This window comes from Spermophilus citellus (genome assembly GCF_964194105.1).
Source record: "Spermophilus citellus genome assembly, chromosome: 4".
Taxonomy (NCBI): domain Eukaryota; kingdom Metazoa; phylum Chordata; class Mammalia; order Rodentia; family Sciuridae; genus Spermophilus; species Spermophilus citellus.
Window position 1 is genome coordinate 30,758,337 of NC_138185.1, and position 19,482 is coordinate 30,777,818.

At 43.4% G+C, this 19,482-nt stretch overlaps 1 protein-coding gene across 1 annotated transcript; it reads left to right on the forward strand.

Moving 5' to 3' along the window:
* Positions 1–307: 307 nt before the first annotated feature.
* Positions 308–844, forward strand: PRND (prion like protein doppel; the record flags this gene model as incomplete). Its single annotated transcript, XM_081289115.1, has 1 exon — positions 308–844. One exon carries the CDS (start codon positions 308–310, stop codon positions 842–844), a length of 537 nt encoding a protein of 178 aa, XP_081145241.1.
* Positions 845–19,482: the final 18,638 nt, after the last annotated feature.

Consider the following 19,482-nt stretch of genomic DNA (forward strand, 5'->3'; position numbering starts at 1 on the left):
CAGGCCTGGTGGCATATGCCTGTAATCCCAGCTACTCGGGAGGCGGAAGGAGGAGGGTCACAAGTTTGAGGCCAGCCTAGGCAACGTAGACCCTGTCTTAAATTTAAAAAAAAAAGAAGAAGAAAGAAAGAAAAAAAGAAAGAAAGAAAGAGAGAGCTGAGAGAGTATAAATTAGTGATAGGATCCCCTGGGTGTTATGCCAAAAAAAAAAAAAAGTCTGCTGCACTTGGAAGAGTGGAGGGAAGGCTGGGAAGCCCAATGGGGAGAGTTAACTGCTCTGGCCATTTCTCCTGCAGATTCTGACACAATGAAGAAGCACCTGGGCACATGGGGGTTGGCTATTGTCTGTGTCCTGCTCTTCAACCATCTCTCCGCCATCCAGGCGAGGGGCATCAAGCACAGAATCAAGTGGAACCGGAAGTCTGTGCCCAGCACCGTCCAGATCACAGAAGCCCAGGTAGCCCAGAACCCCCCAGGAGCCTTCATCAAGCAAGGCCGAAAGCTCCACATCGACTTCGGAGCTGAGGGCAACAAGTACTACGAGGCCAACTACTGGCAGTTCCCCGACGGGATCTACTACGACGGCTGCTCCGAAGCCAACGTGACCAAGGAGGTGTTCATCGCCAAGTGCATCAATGCTACCCAGGCAGCAAACCAGGCCGAGTTTTCCCGGGAGAAACAGGACAATAAGCTTCACCAGCGGGTCCTGTGGCGGCTGATCAAAGAGCTCTGCTCAGTCAAGCACTGCGACTTCTGGTTGGAAGGGGGAGCCGGATTCCATCTTTCCGTGGACCAACCAGTGATGCTCTGCCTGCTGGTCTTCATTTGGCTCATCGTGAAATAATCCTGGAAGGAGACTGGTGGCCATAGAGGTGAGCCGGTGAGCAGACTATGGAGACAGGTACCCCAGTCCTCCCCCACCCCACACCCACATGTGTCTTGAAGGTACCAAAGAGAAGTGATTCATCAGCGCTTCAAATATCACTCCTAAGTGTTCACCTGTATTTGTATGGGATAAGCATGTGTCTGTGAGTTCTGTGTGTCCATTTCCCGCATGCTCTGTGGCGGCTGGGGGGTATTTGGCTCATTATATATTCTCAGCTGCCAGTGGAGGGTCTGGTACACCACCTTAGGCAACTGGTGAATCAATCCAAGAATTCATCAGGAACCGTGCTCAGTACTTCACCATACCTCCCACAACTCTTTAAAGAGTTAGATGTTGTTCCTGTTTTACAGATGAGGAGACCAAAGCTCAGAGAAGTGAAGCTCACCCAGAGTCACACAGCTGGAAAGTGGCAGAGTCAGGAATCAACCACAGCCTGTCTAATCTCAGGTTTTCTGTGCTGTCCAATCCCACAGCTGTCTCATGATCGCTTTGTGGTTTGCAAAGCCTAAGTCCAACCTTGTTTCTCGAACGAAACTGTGAAAGCTCCACTTTTAGAAATAAATGGGAAAACCTGAGCCTGCCACTGTGAACTTTGATACATGGAAGTTTAGTTGAATCCTCCTACAGAAACTAAAATATAATAAAGGAATTAAACTAAAATAGAAATAAAAGTAAACAAAGGCCTACAAATCAGAAAATATTTCCTACCCAATTCCCAGAACAGACCAGTTTTATAGTAGGGCATGTATAACAGTTGTATAGTGTCTATGGCACTAAGATCCTTTTTCACAAAAAGGGTAAGTGATTGCTGTTCCCATCCCTACAATAGTCCTGTGCATTTACAAAAGAAAATGTTTAAATGACACATTTGCTTCTAATGTTTCCCCTAGTCTTAGGTGCATGTTCCTATGTAAACTCATATGAACATCTTTAAATACATTCCCTTTATTGGAGAGTGAAATTGACCAAAGTATGCTGTAACAAATGTGCCACAATGAGACCCACCATTCTGTATAATTAATATGCACCAATAAAAATTTTAGTAAAAAAATACCTATAGTCAGTTTCCCTGATACACACCTATAATCCCAGCAATACTGAAAGCTGAGTCAATAAGATCACAAGTTCAAGGCTAGCCTGGGCAATTTAGGGAGACCCTGGCTCAAAATAAAAAATAAAAAGGGCTGGGGATGTGGCTCAGTGGTAGAGCACCTCTGGGTTCAATATCCAGTAACTCTCCCCCCCAACAAAAAAAAAACACCTTTCATATATGTAAATATGTCTACACACACATACACACATACACACACACACACCCTTATATAATGCTTTCTACAATCTCTATTATTCTTTTTAACACTTTAGAAGGGCCATAATCTCTGTAAATTAATAATCACTATAAAATATCATTATTTGCCCAAAAAAAGGCTTTTTTAAAAACTATTTCTTTAGGGAGCCCCAATGAAGAACTCATATCCACCCTAAGCAAGAGTTGATGCACTTCCTTACCAGTTCAAAAAAATATGAATATCTTTTAAATAAAAAGTAATGAATCTAATGTTCCAAGATGCTCCCACAGGCCCTCTGGGGACTCTCAGAGAACTCCAGGAGTTGTTGAGCCATAACTGGAGATAACAGCTACTGAATATTATCAGTTCTCTTTTAAAGAACATCTGTCAGGGGAGGAACGTGCATCACCAGACAATTTATCTTGGGTTTTTCAGCACATGAGTGTTGAGAACGGTACTTCTTGTGCTGAGTCCCCACTGTTATCCGTTCTTCTCAAGGATACATTTGGGAGGTTTTTACATGAAATATGGGAGACAGACTTGCAGGGCAGGGAAGACCAGAGAAGCAAAGCAGCGTCCTACCCGCTGTTTCAATCGGGACAGCCCTCTACTCAAATAATGCAGAGGAGCCAACCCGGGTACGGTTCCTGCTGCTGCTGGCCCCACTCACTTACACCCATGGCCCTAATAATTCTAGATCCAGAGAGCAAGTAAAAAGCACAGAACACACAGAGGTTATTTCTTGCATTCCAATTTTTTTTAATACTAAAAGTGGCAATAAAGAAAGAAAAAGTAGAGGGATGTTGTTGATCTTTGAACTCCTGGGTCCAACTTTAATTACAAGGGCACACACAGCCACTTTAGCAAATGACTCCATTTCTGATGGGAAAACGCTTGGGCTGTGAGGGAGTCTGTTCCCTGGGATCATTGTCTTTTCTCATTTCATTAATGAGCCCACAAATCAGATATAAGTGGTGCATGAAGTGCCTTGGTACACGGTGATTTGAATGTGAAATTTGCTCATGGAGGTTTTTAATGGGAACCATATGTACTTGAACGTCTTTGGACTTCCTGAGCCTGGCTTTTCAATTTGGCTGAGGGTTATCAGGAGCCTCCGTGTGCATAAGACATTGTAGGCTTCTCAGTTATCCTCAGTTATTTTCCAACATGAATAATGTCACCAGCTATTGTTTTCTGGGTTCTTCCAGGTGTTGACTTTTTAAAAATATAAGCTTATCATAAAAGTGGCATTCAAATTACAACAGAAATCCAAAACAACAACAAAAAAAAATGACTACAACTCCAACATCTAACTAAGCCAGTGTTTTTAATGTCCCTTGTAATCTCCTACTCTAACCATTTGCATATAGAAATGTGCACATTTGTGATACTGATATCCAGATGAACTTCCACCTTCTAAATTTTTACTTAACTTCACTCAATGCTTCGTTTTTTTCAATATTCCTATGATTTTTGTTTTCTCATTTCACCATCCCCAACCCCTCCTTATACCCTGGGGTGTAGCCTCCACCCCTTTTCTGTGCTCAGATATATAAGCAAGGATTTGTTTTTTGTCTCATGCCTTTCAAAAATACTATAACTGTACATATAGTTTTCATTTGTTTGCAATTTCCCTTCCTATCTTAACATGGCATCCTGATACTCTCTGGGTCAACAACTAACCGTTAACAGGTTTAACCTGTCCTTGTAGATTGCTGTATAATCTTCTACACAACCATGTACTGTGGCTGATTAAGTCATTTCCTTGTTGGTGAAGCTTCAGATTGTTTCCTGGTTTTCTGCCACTGCAAACAATAAATATCCTAATAAAACAACCTGGCCGTCTGGTGCTTTTATTTCTGCAGGATTGATTTACAGAATTTCTTGAACAAAGCCTGTGTGTAATTTGGACTTTACCAGACATGACCGCAATGTTTCCATATATTTGGAGAACTCTCATTACCACTAGCAGCATATGGCATTAACTTGGAAGGGTTTCTACGTCATTTAAGTATAAGAAGCCACCTTTTCCACAGATGCTGCTTGTGAATCTTGTTTTTAAAGGACACACCTAAAGCTTCCTAAGTTACTCTGATCTTAGTGGTCATTGGAAATATCCTAAAACCATTAACGTTCCTCATTCTAAAAGTGGTTCTGGGTGCAAAACATATGAAGAGAAACCTGCACATCAGACAGCATGTTGGCTTTCTGCTTAAAGGAGGGTGGGTCTGTACATCTCCATATTTCCCAAAAACCAAGGGGCCTAGGGGAAGGTTGGTCCCTGGCCTTTTGACAAATTTATAGTAAAATTGCACATGCAAGTGTCTGCAGATCAGTGAGAATGACTTCTAGATCAAAGGCTCAAAGAAATGGGCACCAAGCCCATTTTCAAAATAGCCCACATTCTCTTTGGAGGTTGGGTAGATGATCAGATCTCCCCATACCCCCTCATGCCCCATTTGGTCTAGGCTGTGCCTGACGACATTGAGAAACTCCACCCTCTGGGCCTACGTGGTGTGTCCTGGGTAGTGGCCATACGTTTGTCTTGAGCTGCCCACACACCGGCCTTGAGCTGTCTAATAGCCAGGAACTGGCTTAGGGAAGTGGCCCATTGAGCCAGGACCCCAGGCCCTACTTCCTACCTGTGATGTGGTTACATCTCACTCTCTGCCCCCCACAGTGCTTCTCCTCACTCCTTCTTCACGACTGGACAGGGACGCCCTAAGATGCCCATGTGTTCCTGCATGGTACATTTTGGAGTCCTCCTGGGTCTCTACTGAAACAATGACAGTGGGACCCACATGGTTGCAGACAGGCAGCATAGTGGCAGGCCACACCCTCCAGGAGAGTGATCGTGTAGATTTGCACTGATGTGGCATCACGATGAGTTGCAGTGTCCCCTCCTGGATGCTCCAACACCACTGCATTGAAGAGCAGCCCTGAGGCCAGGTCAGACTCCGACCAGAGGTTTGCCCTCCTACCTCAAGGCCATGAGTCACAGGGCTCATCCTCCCATCTTCACTGCTGGCAGGAAACCCATTTCAGCTGGGCACCCAGATTCCCTGGTGGAAGGCAAAGGAGCCAAGTGCCATGCTTCTGGGAATGTGTGACAGTGGGAAATGAGAGCTAATCAGCTGCTCCCTGCACAATGGGAATAAACGTGTCTTTGAGACACCTCTATTTCAGGGCCATGCAAGATAACAAGACTCAGCTGTTTCCAATGGTGAAGGGGAGTCTTTGCCTGGGCTAGGGATACTAGGGGGTCTCACCAGGGAGGACTGAGATCCTGCCCACTAGATACTAAAGCCCTGAGATCTCCTTCTCACAATGAGCCCCAGAACACAGGTAGAGGATGGAAGGGTGATTTGCTGCATTGTGTGAGAAGTCTCCAGCTGACCCTCTGTCTAAAGGGACTTTCCTGGTCAGCACAAAGCTAACCCCCACCCCCTGCAACTGCTTATCCTCTGATTCTTAAGTCATTGCCTCTCCTGGGTTTCCTTTCCTGCACCCTCGTCTGAATTTCAGAACCTCCATCCACCCTCCCACCCCGGTCCATCCTTGGGATTTCCACATCTAATTTTAATGCTAACCCTTCTGTGGAAAAGCATTGCCCTCCTTAAACAATGCAGATTGTTTTAACTCCAGCAGGCTTGACCGTGAACTGTGGAAGGAAATTGGCAGGAGGCCAGAGAGGAATTAGAGGAAGCTAGAAACAAGCAGGTCAGTCAGTCGGGGCCAGAGGAACCAACACAGCTGGCCTCACTGGATGGAGGGAGACAGGTGGGGCTGGGGGAAGGCTGGTGAGGGCAGGGGAAAGGCCATCCATGAATGCCCAGGGGAGAATTCAATGCTCGGGCTCATCTGAAGCCACAGAGCATCCAGCAGGGAAGGTCATTATGCCCTCAGGGGCTCAGTTCAGCACCAAGGAGAGGGGTTTCAAGGACAAAGCTGAGGAGAGGGTCCAAGTAGGGTCTGGAGCCGTGATAGTTGCATCAGTAGTGTTGAGCTAGAATTTCTAGCCTTAATCTCTAATTAAGGTTTCGAATCTTTTTAACTGGCTGTTTTAACTCAGAGCTACTTAGCAATCAAGAACAAAATGGGGCTGGGGTTGTAGCTTGGTGGTAGAGGGCTTGTCGGGTGGGCATGAGGCCCTGGGTTCAACCCCCAGCACTGGAAAAAAAAAATGGAGGAGTTTATGGCATCTCTTAAATGTCTTTCATCCCTCCCTGTGCTTAAGCCAAATCACACCATCACCTCTGTTCTCCCGGGGTACAGGGGGAAAACAGAGGAGCAGGAGCTAAGGGTGGGTGGGTTTTCCTAGGTGTTTGGCCCCCTTGGAATAGCTAAAGGCTAGTGGTCCCACCCACCCAACATTAACAGACTTTTCTGGAGTCTTTGGCAGAAGAGCAGAATCAAAGAAGTTCCTCCTGGAATTTTGAACTTGGTGTGTTGTAAAATCCTGTGCCCTCTCAGCTGGAAGGATGCTGACCTGTGCAAACAGATGTTTCCAGAAATTCAACTGTTGGAGTCTCGCCAGGGAAGCTCCAACCTCCCTTGTATATCTGCTGGGCTTCATATCACATCTCAAGGCCATTAGCCCTCCTCTGCCTTGGCAGATGGTTTTTACTTAGAATTATAGGGTTGGGTTTTTTTTTTGTTGTTGTTTTGTTTTTTGTTTTTTTAATGTTCAGCATTTCAGCTAATGTCCTTGATTGCCTCAGCAAAGGCATTCCTGGGTTCATCCATGCCTTCAATCCACAAACATTTATTGAGTTCCTACTATGTGCCCATCTACTCTGCTGGAGTTCTAATGGTGAGTGACAGAGGCACTGTCCTTATTTTCTGGGTGGCACCAGTTTTATGGTGTATCAGATGGTTTTTTTACAATGATTCTGTCTCTTTCCCATCTCTCCACCAAGATACCCCCATCCATTCTTTCAGTCTCGCCCTGTGTCTGGAAACTTTTCTTGCTAATGCCCAGGTCTAGCACAGCACAGACACCACAAGGAGTGGATCACTGTCCCTGCCTTCAAGATGCTCACACCCGAGGGGGAAATGAATAATGATCATGTGGCATGGGAAAGTGCTGTGCTAGATCTGGGCAGAAGCAAGAAAGATTTCTAGACAGGGCAAGTCTGAAAAGACAGATGGGGTGCCCAGGTAGAGAAATGAGAAGGAAAGAGTATCACTGTAAGAGAGAGAAAGGCAGGCAGGAAGGCAGGAAGGAAGGAAGGAAGGAAGGAAGGAAGGAAGGAAGGAAGGAAGGAAGGGCCCCTGGTGCATTCTGGGAGCTGAAAGTCATTCAGTGCAGCAGAGATAGGGGTGTGTATGGAGGAGAGCAATGCCTAGGTTGAGACTGGAGGAGAGCAGCGAGTTCAACAAAGAGCCCTTCCAATGCTCACCAGTGTCCTCCAGGACAGCAGGATTCAAACATATATATATATATATATATATATATATATATATATATATATATATATATATATATATAAAGAATTGTAATGCATTCTGCTATATAAAACAGCAGAATGCATTACAATTCTTATTACATATATAGAGCACAACTTTTCACATCTCTGGTTGTATACATAGGATATCCACACCAATTTGTGTCTTCATACATGTACTTTGGATAATAATAATCATCACATTCAACCATCATTAATTACCCCTTGCCCCCTCCTTTCCCCTCCCACCCCTCTGCCCTATCTAGAGTTCGTCTATTCCTCCCATGCTCCCTCCCCCTATTCCACTATGAATCAGCCTCCTTATATCAAAGAAAACATTCGGCCTTTGGTTTTTTGGGATTGGCTAACTTCACTTAGCATTATCTTCTCCAACTCCATCCATTTACCTGCAAATGCCATGATTTTATTCTCTTTTATTGCTGAATAATTAGTTCCTGTCTAATGTCACTCCGTGCTATTGCACAGGAGAGTCATTTATTTTAGGCTGTTCATTTCAGTAGCTTTGTAGACACCTATCCCTGGAATACATATTCAAAATATCAAGGGTGATGGCTTATGTTTTCTAATTGAACACTACTGAATTTTTAAGGGGTAAATGTGTGCTTTAGTGAGATTCACAAAAATCTTAGGATGTTTTGCTTCTGAGTGTCCACAGTCCACAGTGATGGGGACACATCAGACACTTGAAGGGCACTGAAGGGCTACTATGGAGCTTGAAGGGGCCACCTTGCTAGCCATTAACTGAGACATTACAGATGAGAATTGGGAAAGGTACAGAAAAAAAGTGAGAGAATGGGACAGTGGGGACAGAGACTCCTATAGGAAGGAACAACATTTCAGGGGCTTAAAGAGATAGAAAAGGTGACGAGTTCTACAGGCCCTGCTCAGCCTGGTACAAGCCCTACATAGACTGTGAGGGGGGGAGTGGAGAGAAGTGAAATAGGGAGATCCTCAGAGAACAGAACACGACAAACCCTATGAAGAGGAACAAAATAAACACAGCTAAGTGCCAGGCCACTGGCAGCCTCTAAGGAACAAAGCGTGACCAAGCCTCTCCGATGTGACGTCACCTGAGTCAGGCCTGGGGAATACAGTGATGGAGACCACAGGCAAGGACCTGTCTCCAGCATCCCAATAGCTGAGCAGACTTGATGAACTAGAGCCTTTAAAATTAATTCTCATGTAAAGGGATCTGGATATTATAACAAGAGGTTTCCACCCAGTCTAACAGTCAAGGGAAGACCTGTCCTGTGGAAATGACGATTGTGTTGAGACCTAAAGATCAAATGAGAGTGAGGCACATTAAAAATCCATTCTTAGCTCTCTTACCTACTTTGAAAAGCTGTTTGCATTTTCAACCATTAAACCTGTTTTCCTCCTTAAAAAGGAGGAGCCACAAACCCAGATGCCCCAGATCTTGGTGTCTAATTCCCTTTTCCAATAAAAGGAAGCAGGGATTCTTGGAGAAATTCCTGATTCTGTGATGGAGGCAGAAATAGACAAGATGAGCCTGGAACATGTTATGGGACCAGAAAATAAGGAAGTGCTTAAAAACTAAACAAATTTATATTAACGGAACTCTGTCGAAGAGCTACAGCAGCCAACTGAAATGAAGCAGTACTGCATTATAACCCAAAGTAGAAGATAAATATCCATGAGTCGATACCAATATAAATAAATGATTGAAAAAAATTAACAAATCTTCCAGGCACAGGGGACCCAAGTAATACATGCAGATACTCTGCCCTCAAGTGGGAGGAACCTAAGCCCCAACTCTTGAGGTGTGGAGCAAGCACGACGACTTTCTTCCAAGCAACGCAGCATGAAATAAGGGGCAAGAGTAACTGTACCGTGGAGAAATCTGACAAATACCACCTCAGCCAGGTGCTCCAGGTCAACATCAACAGTGACAAATCACGTTGATAGTATGTACTTCTGATATGATGTCAGAAAAATCATATTTTACCTCTGTGGTTTTCCTCCTTAAAAAAAAAAAATTATGGGTTATAATTCCCAGCCTCATCATCAGGGAAAACATCAGACAAACCCAAAGGACATTCTCCAAAATATCTGACCAGTGCTTGTTAAAAGTGTCAAGGTCACCAAAAACAAGGAATGTCTAAGAAACTATCAGTGCCAAGAGGAGCCTAAGGAGACATGACAGAGAGATAATATGTTGATATTGATTCATTAATTGTAACAAGTGTAACATGTAGTAATGTAAGATGTTGATAAAAAGGGACGCTGGGTGAGGGTGTATGGGAACTCTCTGTGCTATCTTCTTCACTTTTCTATAAATCTAAAATTGTTTTAAACAACAAAAAAAGTATTTCAAAAATGCAAGCAACAGAAGATAAGAAAATGTTTGCAGCATTTAACAGACAACAAATTACAAAACATAGAAAGAACTTCCATAATCGGCTGGCGATTTAGTTCAGTGGTAAAAAATGTGCCTAGCATGCATGAGGCTGGGGTTCAATCCCCAGCACCATTAAAAAAAAAAACTGAGAGAATTTTCATAAGGAAAAGAAAAAAGAACTTTCATAATCAATGAGGAAATTATAAAAAATAAAAATAAACTTACAAAACACATGAAAACCTATACATAGAACAAACATAAGTGACAAATAAATATTAAAAATGCTTGGAGCTGGGGTTTTGGCTCAGTGGTACAGCGCTTGCCTAGCATGCGTGAGGCACTGGGTTTAATCCCTGGCACCACACAAAAATAACATAAAGGTATTATATCCATAAAAAAAAATGCTTAATCTCACTGATAATCAGAGAAATGCATATTACATTAAAATGTTAAGAAGATTGCTTGTCCCTCCCCCCTCATTAGTTTAAAGGACAGGTTATATCCAATCTTAGCAAGGATGTGAGGAACCATGAAAAATGTACGCATATAATAATGTGCGATTAAGTATAAATTATACAGGGTTGGGGTTGTGGCTCCGTAGTAGAGCACTTGTCTCACATGTGTGAGGCATTGGATTTGATTCTCAGCACCTCATATACATAAATGAATAAAATAAAGGTCCATCAACAACAACAAAAAATATTTTAAAAATAAAAAAGTGTAAGTTAACAGGAGTAAATTTTTAAGAAAAAGAAAGGCATAATCCCTTTGCCATAGTGTAAAGGAAAATATTATATAAAAATGATAGGAGGTGAGTCCTGGTGGCTCATGCCTATCATCCCAGCCACTGGAAAGGCCAAGGTCAGGGGATCACAAGTTTGAGGACAACCTGGGCAATTTATGGAGACCCTGTCTCAAAATAATTTTTTTCTGAAAAGGGCTAGCGATGCAGCTCAGTGGTCAAGTGCTTGCCTGGCATGTGTGAGGGCCTGGTTTCAATCCCCAATACACACACAAAAAAAAAGGAAAAAAACACAGGAGACCAGACGCAGTGGGGTGCACCTGTAGTCCCAGCTCCTCAGAAGGTTGATGTGGGAGGATTCTGGAGCCCAGGAGATCAAGGCCAGCCCAGACAACATAGGGAAACTCCATCTCAAGATTAAAAACAAAACTCTAGCTGTAGATACATAGCCAATAAGCACCTGGGCAGGTGCTCAATCTCATTCATCGTCAGTGAAATGCAGATTAAAGCTGCAGTGAGATGTCACTATATACCAGAATGGCCAAAGGTTGATGAGGAAGCAGAGAGTCTTGAACTCACACACAGAAGTGAGAATTCATGGCTACCAAAAGACATGGACAAAAATGTTCATAGCCGCTTTATTCACAATGGCTGCAAACTAGGAGCAACCCAAATGCCCACAGATAGAAGAATAGCTCAACGGCAGTACAGCCATACAATGGCACACCATAGAGCCACCAAAGAGAAATGATCATTGCCACACTCAACAGGAGCAAATCTCACAGTGTTATTGTTAGGTAAAAAAAAAAAAAGTCAAGCAAAATAATAATGTACAGTTCCACTTTCTATGAAGTTCAAGGATGCGTACAACTAATCTGAGATGATAGAAATTAGAACAGTGATTTTCTCTGAAGGGTGGGGCACGTGGTATTGCCTGAGAGGAAGCTTCAGAGAGGCTGATGAGAGATGAAATGTTCTGGATGGTGGTTGTTCAGGTTTAGACATGTAAAAGTCCATCAACCTTCGTGCTGGAGATATGTGCATGCTAGAGTTTAGATCTGGAATGTTTCCCAAAGCCTTGCTGTGCTCAAGGGTTGGTTTTCAGCTTAGTGCTATGGGAAGGTAGTAGAAACCTTTAAGAAGTGGGGCCTTGTGGGAAGTCTCCTGGTCACTGGGGGAATGCCCTCAAAAGGAATAATGGGATGTGATCCCTTCCTCTCTTTTTCACATTCCAGCCATGAGCTATAGCGCCCTCTGCCACACGCACCTGCCATGATATGCTGCAATGTCACAGTCCCAAAAGCAACAGGACCAACTGATCGTGAACTCAAACTTCCAAAACTGGAAGCCAAAGCAAACTTTTTATCTTTTTAAGTTTACAATATCAGGTATCTTGTTATAGTCAAGTAATGTTAACACGGTGCCCTTTAGTATCTATCAGTTCCACATCTTAAAAAAACGCAGTTAAAAGGAGAAAACAGATGAATCTTTGAAAATGGGATAATTATTGCAAATTGAGAGTCACTCTGAGTGGTGTGAAGATCAGATTTCAGAAGGCAGCATTAATACAGACGAAAGATGAACAAAATGTGGTCTTAAAAGAGTGGGATGTTATTCAACCATAAAAAGAAATGAAAATGGGTGAATCTTGACAATGTTAAGCTAAATGAAAGAAACCAGATATAAAAGGCCAGATATAGAAAAACAGAGGTAAGGAAGGAGCTTCAGGAATCCCAGGATGATGCAATAAGCAGGGCACACTCCTGTGAGCAGGCCCTACTTTGAGACCCGTGGCCTCTGCAGCCGTCAGAAAGGCCCTCTGCTTGGTTTAACACTCTGTCACCTTAGAATTCTTCACAGTTGTTTAACAAGGGCCCACATCTTCATTTTGCACAGGGCCTCTCAAGTAAAGTGACTGGTCCTGTCTGTCAGGAAGACTTCAGCCCTCAGGGGCTGAGGCTGGCATCAAACTCAGAAGGAGACCAGAAATTCTGGTGCAAAGGGAAGGGCAGACGGTGGCATGGAGTCACTCTCAAACACACAACCCCATCTTGGACCCTCCCTGCCTCTGTCACAGTGCTACAAAAGAGATTCCTGCAACAAGGGGCGGAGGACTCACTTGAGCCGCCCCAAGTTCCTCTAACTGCAGATTCTATGCAGACAGAAGTATGGAGTGACCAGGGCTGAGGTATTGATGGATTCCTTCTAGTGAGTTTAAAAATAGCAACCAAAGTTTGAGGAGGCTGCAGAAGGGAGAAGGTCTTAGCAGATGCCAGGTGGTTCCTCTGAGATTAGTGTCACCCTGTTGGATGATGATACTGATAAGGACACAGGTCCCATTAAGAAGGAGCAGCCCTCAGAAGGCCGGTCTTACAGACATCTGGGCAGCCCTTCTTCACAAGGGCACACTCAGGACCTGGGGCACCTGGCTATAGCCTTATCCACTGGAATTTAAGGAGCAGACACGTGAAAAATGGCTAATTTTTGCTCTAGGTTTTAGTTAAGTTGCAACATCTCTCTTGGAGCTGCTCAAATCTTATGCACCAGACTCTCTTAGGGACTCTGTGACAATATTAATAAGAAATCTAATATGAAAAATGAAGACACATACCAATTAAAATACTTAAGAACTATGGATGCTGATTGTTACTTTCAAAGTTGCAAAAAACAACAGCTAACATTATCAAGTGCTTAGTATGTCCCAATAAGGAGTCAATGGCTTTTGCTATGTTAATGAGGAGCATCCTTAACCTCATCGACAACCTATTAGGTGGACCCTACTAAAATTATCCGCATTCACAAGGCACCATGGCACACGTCTATAAGCTCAGCAACTCAGGAGGATCACAAGTTCAAGGCCAGCCTCAACAACTTAGCAAGGTCCTAAGTAACTTAGTGAGACCCTGTCTCAAAATAAAAAATAAAAATGTTTGGGGATATGGATCAATGGTAAAGCACCTTTATATTCAATTCCCAACACACACCAAAAAAAATGAATCAAAATAATCCTCATTGTACAAAAGGAGAGAGACTATGACTTGGTGAGATGGTCATGACTGGTAGTAAACGGGGGCCGGGCAGTCAGTCTGGCTTCAAAAAGCCACACTCTCTTTTTCTTTCTCTTTCTTTCTCTCTTTCTTTCTTTCTTTCTTCTTTTTTTTTTAAAGATAGAGTGAGAGAGGAGAGAGAGAGAGAGAGAGAGAGAGAGAGAGAGAGAATTTTTAATATTTATTTTTTAGTAATCGGCGGACACAACATCTTTGTTGGTATGTGGTGCTGAGGATCGAACCCAGGCCGCACGCATGCCAGGCGAGCGCGCTACCGCTTGAGCCACATCCCCAGCCCCTCTTCTTTTTTTTTTAATACCAGGGATTGAACCCAGGGACGCTTACTCACTGAGCTATCTCTCCAACCCTTTTTTATATTTTATTAAGAGACAGGGTCTCACTGAGTTTCTAAGTGCCTCACTAAGTTGCTGAGGCTGGCCTTGAACTCACGATCCTCCTGCCTTAGCAGATTACAGGCACTCAGGCATGCATAAACATGCCCGGCAAAAGCTACTTTTGTTGCCTCTTTTTAATGAATTTTAGTACTTTATTAGTTCCTGTCAAGAAAGTTAGAATGTCATTTCTCGCTGGAGTCTTCAACTGAAAGTCATGGCCCTTGTGTAGGGGTGGGGAGGAGCAGGGAAGTCCACCTGCTTCTGCATTCCCCCTCCCTCTGCCCAAAACGAGATCCCAAGATTCCATGAGTGATAGGTAACAGGCAGATGGGGGGGGGGGGGGACGGGTGTCATGAAGTTAATGGGATAATTCTGTAAACTGGGTACACTATGCTGACCCCCATGCGTTTTCTGACTCCCTAAATTCTGTATGGGAAGAGACAAACCCCAGGGAGCCTGGAGGGCACTTGTCCACATTGCTCTGCAGCTAGGAGAGAGCTTGGCCCTACCCCATCACCTCACCCTCACAGGGAACACCTGTGCTCAGCTTTCCAAGGCAGTGAAGGGAAACGGGAGTGTGGCTTCATCTGGCCAACATTTGGATAGAGTTTCCTTTATACGTTGACAAGATCCTATTGTATTTTATTTTGAGAGGGGACAAGTCTTATTTTAAGACTCTTTTATGTGAATCACCATCTTGTTTCTTTAAAACTGAAACAGTGAGTCTACATGAGCAGAGAATATCTTACAGCAGCACAGCCCACTCCATTCTTTGGGGTATAATAGTGATTATAAAGCAGAACATGGGGGTCTCTTCTTAAAATTATCAGTATGTGTACACTTTCTGGTTCCTAAGTCCAATGGCTAACATTTTTAAACAATATGGTAATCTAACATTTTGATCACCAACTTTTCTTTTAAAGTGCCCTTTTCTCGCTGTCTACGGATTTCCCTGGGTTTGACATATTAAATATTCTCTAAGATGATGCACATACTTTTTTTGAAAGCTGATTCTCATGAATTAAAGGAGCTGAGTTCCTTTGTGTTTGTCCCATTTACTAAAGTATCAGGCATAAAATGAACCAAAATTTAGAGCAGCAGTTCCATGTAAATGTTCCTGAGCTTGTATTAATTGCTGATCTACTCATAATTTGTGTAATATTGTAGGTAGATATTGAGTTATCAATTGTTTAAAAAATGATATACTACCAACAGTGTTATACAATTTTAAGGCAATTTCTATTAAAATCCCAATGACGTTCTTCATGGAAATAGAAAAAGCAACCATGAAATTTATTTGGAAAAATAAGAGGCCCAGAATAGCTAAAGCAATCCTTAACAAGAAAAATGAAGCAGGTGGCATCACAATACCAGACATTAAACTACACTACAGAGCAATAGTAACAAAAATAACATGGTATTGGCACCAAAATAGACTTGTAGACCAATGATACAGAATAGAGGACACAGAGACAAACCCACATAAATACAATTATCTCATACTAGACAAAGGTGCCAAAAACATTCACTGGAGGAAAGATAGCCTATTCAACAAATGGTGCTGGCAAAATTGGAAATCCCTATGTGGCAAAATGAAATAAACCTCTCTCTCTCATCTTGCACAAAAATCAACTCAAAGTGGATCAAAGATTAGGCACTAGAACAGAGACCCTGAGCCTATTAGAAGCAAAAATAGGCCCAAATCTTTACCATGTCGGCCTAGGATCTGACTTCCTTACTAAGATTCCTAAAGTGCAAGAAGTAAAATCAAGAATCAATAAATGGGATGGATTCAAATTAAAAAGCTTCTTCTCAGCAAAGGAAACAATGAATAATGTAAGGAGAAAACCTACGGATTGGGAGAAAATCTTTACCACATGCACCTCCAATAAAGCATTAATCTCTAGGATGTATAACCCAATCAATAAATGGGCTAAGGAACTGAACAGACACTTCACAGAAGAAGAAATACAATTGATCAACAAATATATGAAAAAGTATTCAACATCTCTAGCAATTAGAGAAATGCAAATCAAAACTACTCTAAGATTTCATTTCACTCCTGTCAGAATGGCAATTATCAAGAATACAGGCAACAATAAATGTTGGTGAGGATGTGGGGAGAAAGGCACACTCATATATTGATGGTGGGACTTCAAATCAGTGCAACCACTCTGGAAAGCAGTATGGAGATTCCTCAGAAAACTTGGAATGGAACCACATTTGACCCAGCTATCCCACTCCTTGGTTTATAATCAAAGGACTTAAAATCAGCATACTATAGTGATGCAGCCACATCAACGCTTATAGCAGCTCAATTCACAATAGCTTGACTATGGAACCAATCTAGGTGTCCCTCAATAGATGAATGGATAAAGAAAATATGGAATATTACTCAGCTTTAAAGAAGAGTAAAATTACGGCATCTGTCGGTAAATGGTTGGAGTTGGAGAATATCATGCTAAACGAAATAAGCCAATCTCACAAAACCAAAGGCCCAATGTTTTCTCTAATATGCTAATTCACAATAAGGTGAGAGGGGGGCACTAGGGAAGAATAGTGTTACCTTAGATTAGGTAGAGGGAAGTGATAGGAGGGGAAGGGACGGATGTGGAGATAGGAAAGATAGTAGAATGAAACAGACATTATTACTGTATGTATATATATGACTGCATGACCAATATGATTCTGCAACATGTACACTTAGAAAAATGAGAAATTATATCCCATCTATGTATGATATATTAATGTGAATAAATGCATTCTACTGTCATGTATAACTAATTAAAAGAAATTTTAAAATTTTTAATTGAAGAAAAATGAATTTTAAATGATAATAAAGTCCATTTAGCAGGTTTAAAAAAAAAAAAAAAGCAATTCTCTGGCAGCCCTGCCTGGCTTAAGTCAATAGAATGTGTCACATTACTCAGCAAACAACCTGCTATCTGTGGGGGAAATGCAGGCCCAAAATGCTGATGAGAAGAATATAAGTTACCCTGAAGGGGGGGACTTTTGTGCCTCTTATACAGACCAGGTTTCAGAACTCAGGGAGATAAGGATAATTCCACCTCATCATAAAATCTGTAAGAACAGGTTCCAATTAGAACCAGTCAGCATGGGCCAACGTGACCCAGAGTCTCCTTGGATCTTTACCAAATGCAATGGGAACTTAAAAGTCTGATGTCATCCTGCTGTTAGTCAAAAATCAATAGGTGAAGCTGTGTGGGACTCTCTGGAAACTTCCTTGAGACACCTAATAAAACCGGAGGGCAGGAAGCACACACTTTCCACCTCCTGAGAGGACCCACTCTCTCCCTTGAGAGGATCCCCCTTCCCCTTTTCCTGTCCTTCCTAATAAACACATGCCTGCCCATCTGAGCCAGCTACAGGTCTGAAATCCTTCTGGCTTCATCACAAGAACCAGTGAGGTAGGACCAGCAGGGCTGCTTCTAGCTCTGCCACAGAAGAGCCGCTCCTGGTCCCAGAGCCCCACTCGAAGGTGCAGAGATTCTGGTTCTGCAATACTGTTTTCTGCTTATGGGTCACACGACTGGTCTCATTACCTGCTCAGTCCCATTTTCCTCTCCATTCATCACTCTGGGAGGAGAACACTGGGTACCTCTCATTTAGGTCCTGTGGGTTCCCATGAGACCTCACCAGGCCAGGAAGAGTGGACTGGGCCATCTACTGAGAAAAGCTTACTGCAGCTCCAAAGGAGGTCCCTTCTTGGGGCTCCCTCAGACCGACTGGTGGACTGCCCAGACCCCCCCTCCCACCCTCCGGAGGCTGTCCTGTTGCAACTACAAATTCCTTTGTTCTTTGTTGAGTCTTGAAGGAAATTCCCATGAGGCTCCTCGTTTTCTTGTCACCCAAAATAACCCTCCTCTGTCTTTTATAAATACAATTAAAAACCAAAGAGTTCTAATAGTATTTATCCAAAGTTGGGTTCACCCAAAACCAGAGCTCGAGACAAAAAAAAAAAAATTTGATGGGGGTGCTTTATGCGGGAGCACTTGGAGGGATGAGGTGGGCAGTAGGTTAAGGAGAACTTTGCTATACCATGGGGACCTCTGAGAGACCACGAAATATACCTCAGAATTTGCCCTCCTAGGAGCAAGGGAGCCAGAGCGCTCGTCCACCAGCAAGCCCCACTGGAGAGGTCAGGTGGCTCTGGAATGTTCACCTGGGTCCAAGCACACCAGAGGAAGAAGCCAGGCAGAGAGAGGCAGAGACCTCGCAGTGGCCTCCAGGGAGGGCAAATGAGTGGGAGACCTTAGTAGGACTTCTAGAGACACATGGAAAAGCCAGACCTGGCTGGCTTTGAGCTCTGTCCTCTCAGTTTGAGGAATAAGAACCAAGAATCCAAACACACCAACATGTTCAAGTTCACAGCCGGCCCTCCCCCTTTTCGGCCACCGAGTCCCTCTCTCCTGCTTCCTTGATGTGAGGGTGCCTCCCTCCCCAACTCACCAATTTCAACAGGCACCTCTCCTTGAGGACCAAACAACTCCAGCCACTGCAGCAGGTGACAATGAAGACCGTCTGGAGGAAACAGACTCACAGACTCTCTGGGGCTCCATTGTTTTCTGTGAGTCTCAGAGTGTTGAAAGGCTTGGTGTGAGCAGCTGAAGGACACTCTGGCTCCGGGTTTTGTCATTGCTTCCTGCTGGTGGGAAGAATGGGAGCTGGCAGGAAAGGAAACCTACAGAACAAAGAGACAGAGGAAGATCCGAGGTCCCCTGGGAAGAAGTCACAGCTGGCCCAGGAGCTCATTGTCTAAGAGATGGCGGGGACTGTGTGAGAACAGACCATTCCTGACCTGGGAATATGCCTCAGGGCGACAAGAGACCCCTGTGCCCTTGGCCACCAAACCAGAATGTAGCCCCAGCATTTGACTTTCTGGTTTGCAAAAGGAACTCAAAGCTGTTGGTTCAGAAGACCGGACTTTTTTCTTTATGCATTTAAAACTCTTGTTTAAAAAATGTTAAGAACGTCCAGATACCCAAATGTGGAGGTTCCTGGAGTGTGCCGCTCTCAGAAAGGGCATGGAAGCTGTGTGTCCCTTCTCCCATACCTTCCCTGTGCAGCTTTTCATGTCCCTAACTCCCAGTACCTAGGAATAAGACTATCTTTGGAATTACAGTTTCCCAAAAGGTAAGAGGTTGGCCTTCCAACCTCACTAAAAGGATGCAGTTCACTTTTCTTGATAACCATCATTGTTAACTGTTGAATTAGGAGTTTCCTGACTCAATCTGACTGCGATCCTTTTAGAAAGAGAAAATTTTGAGCTTCAGTG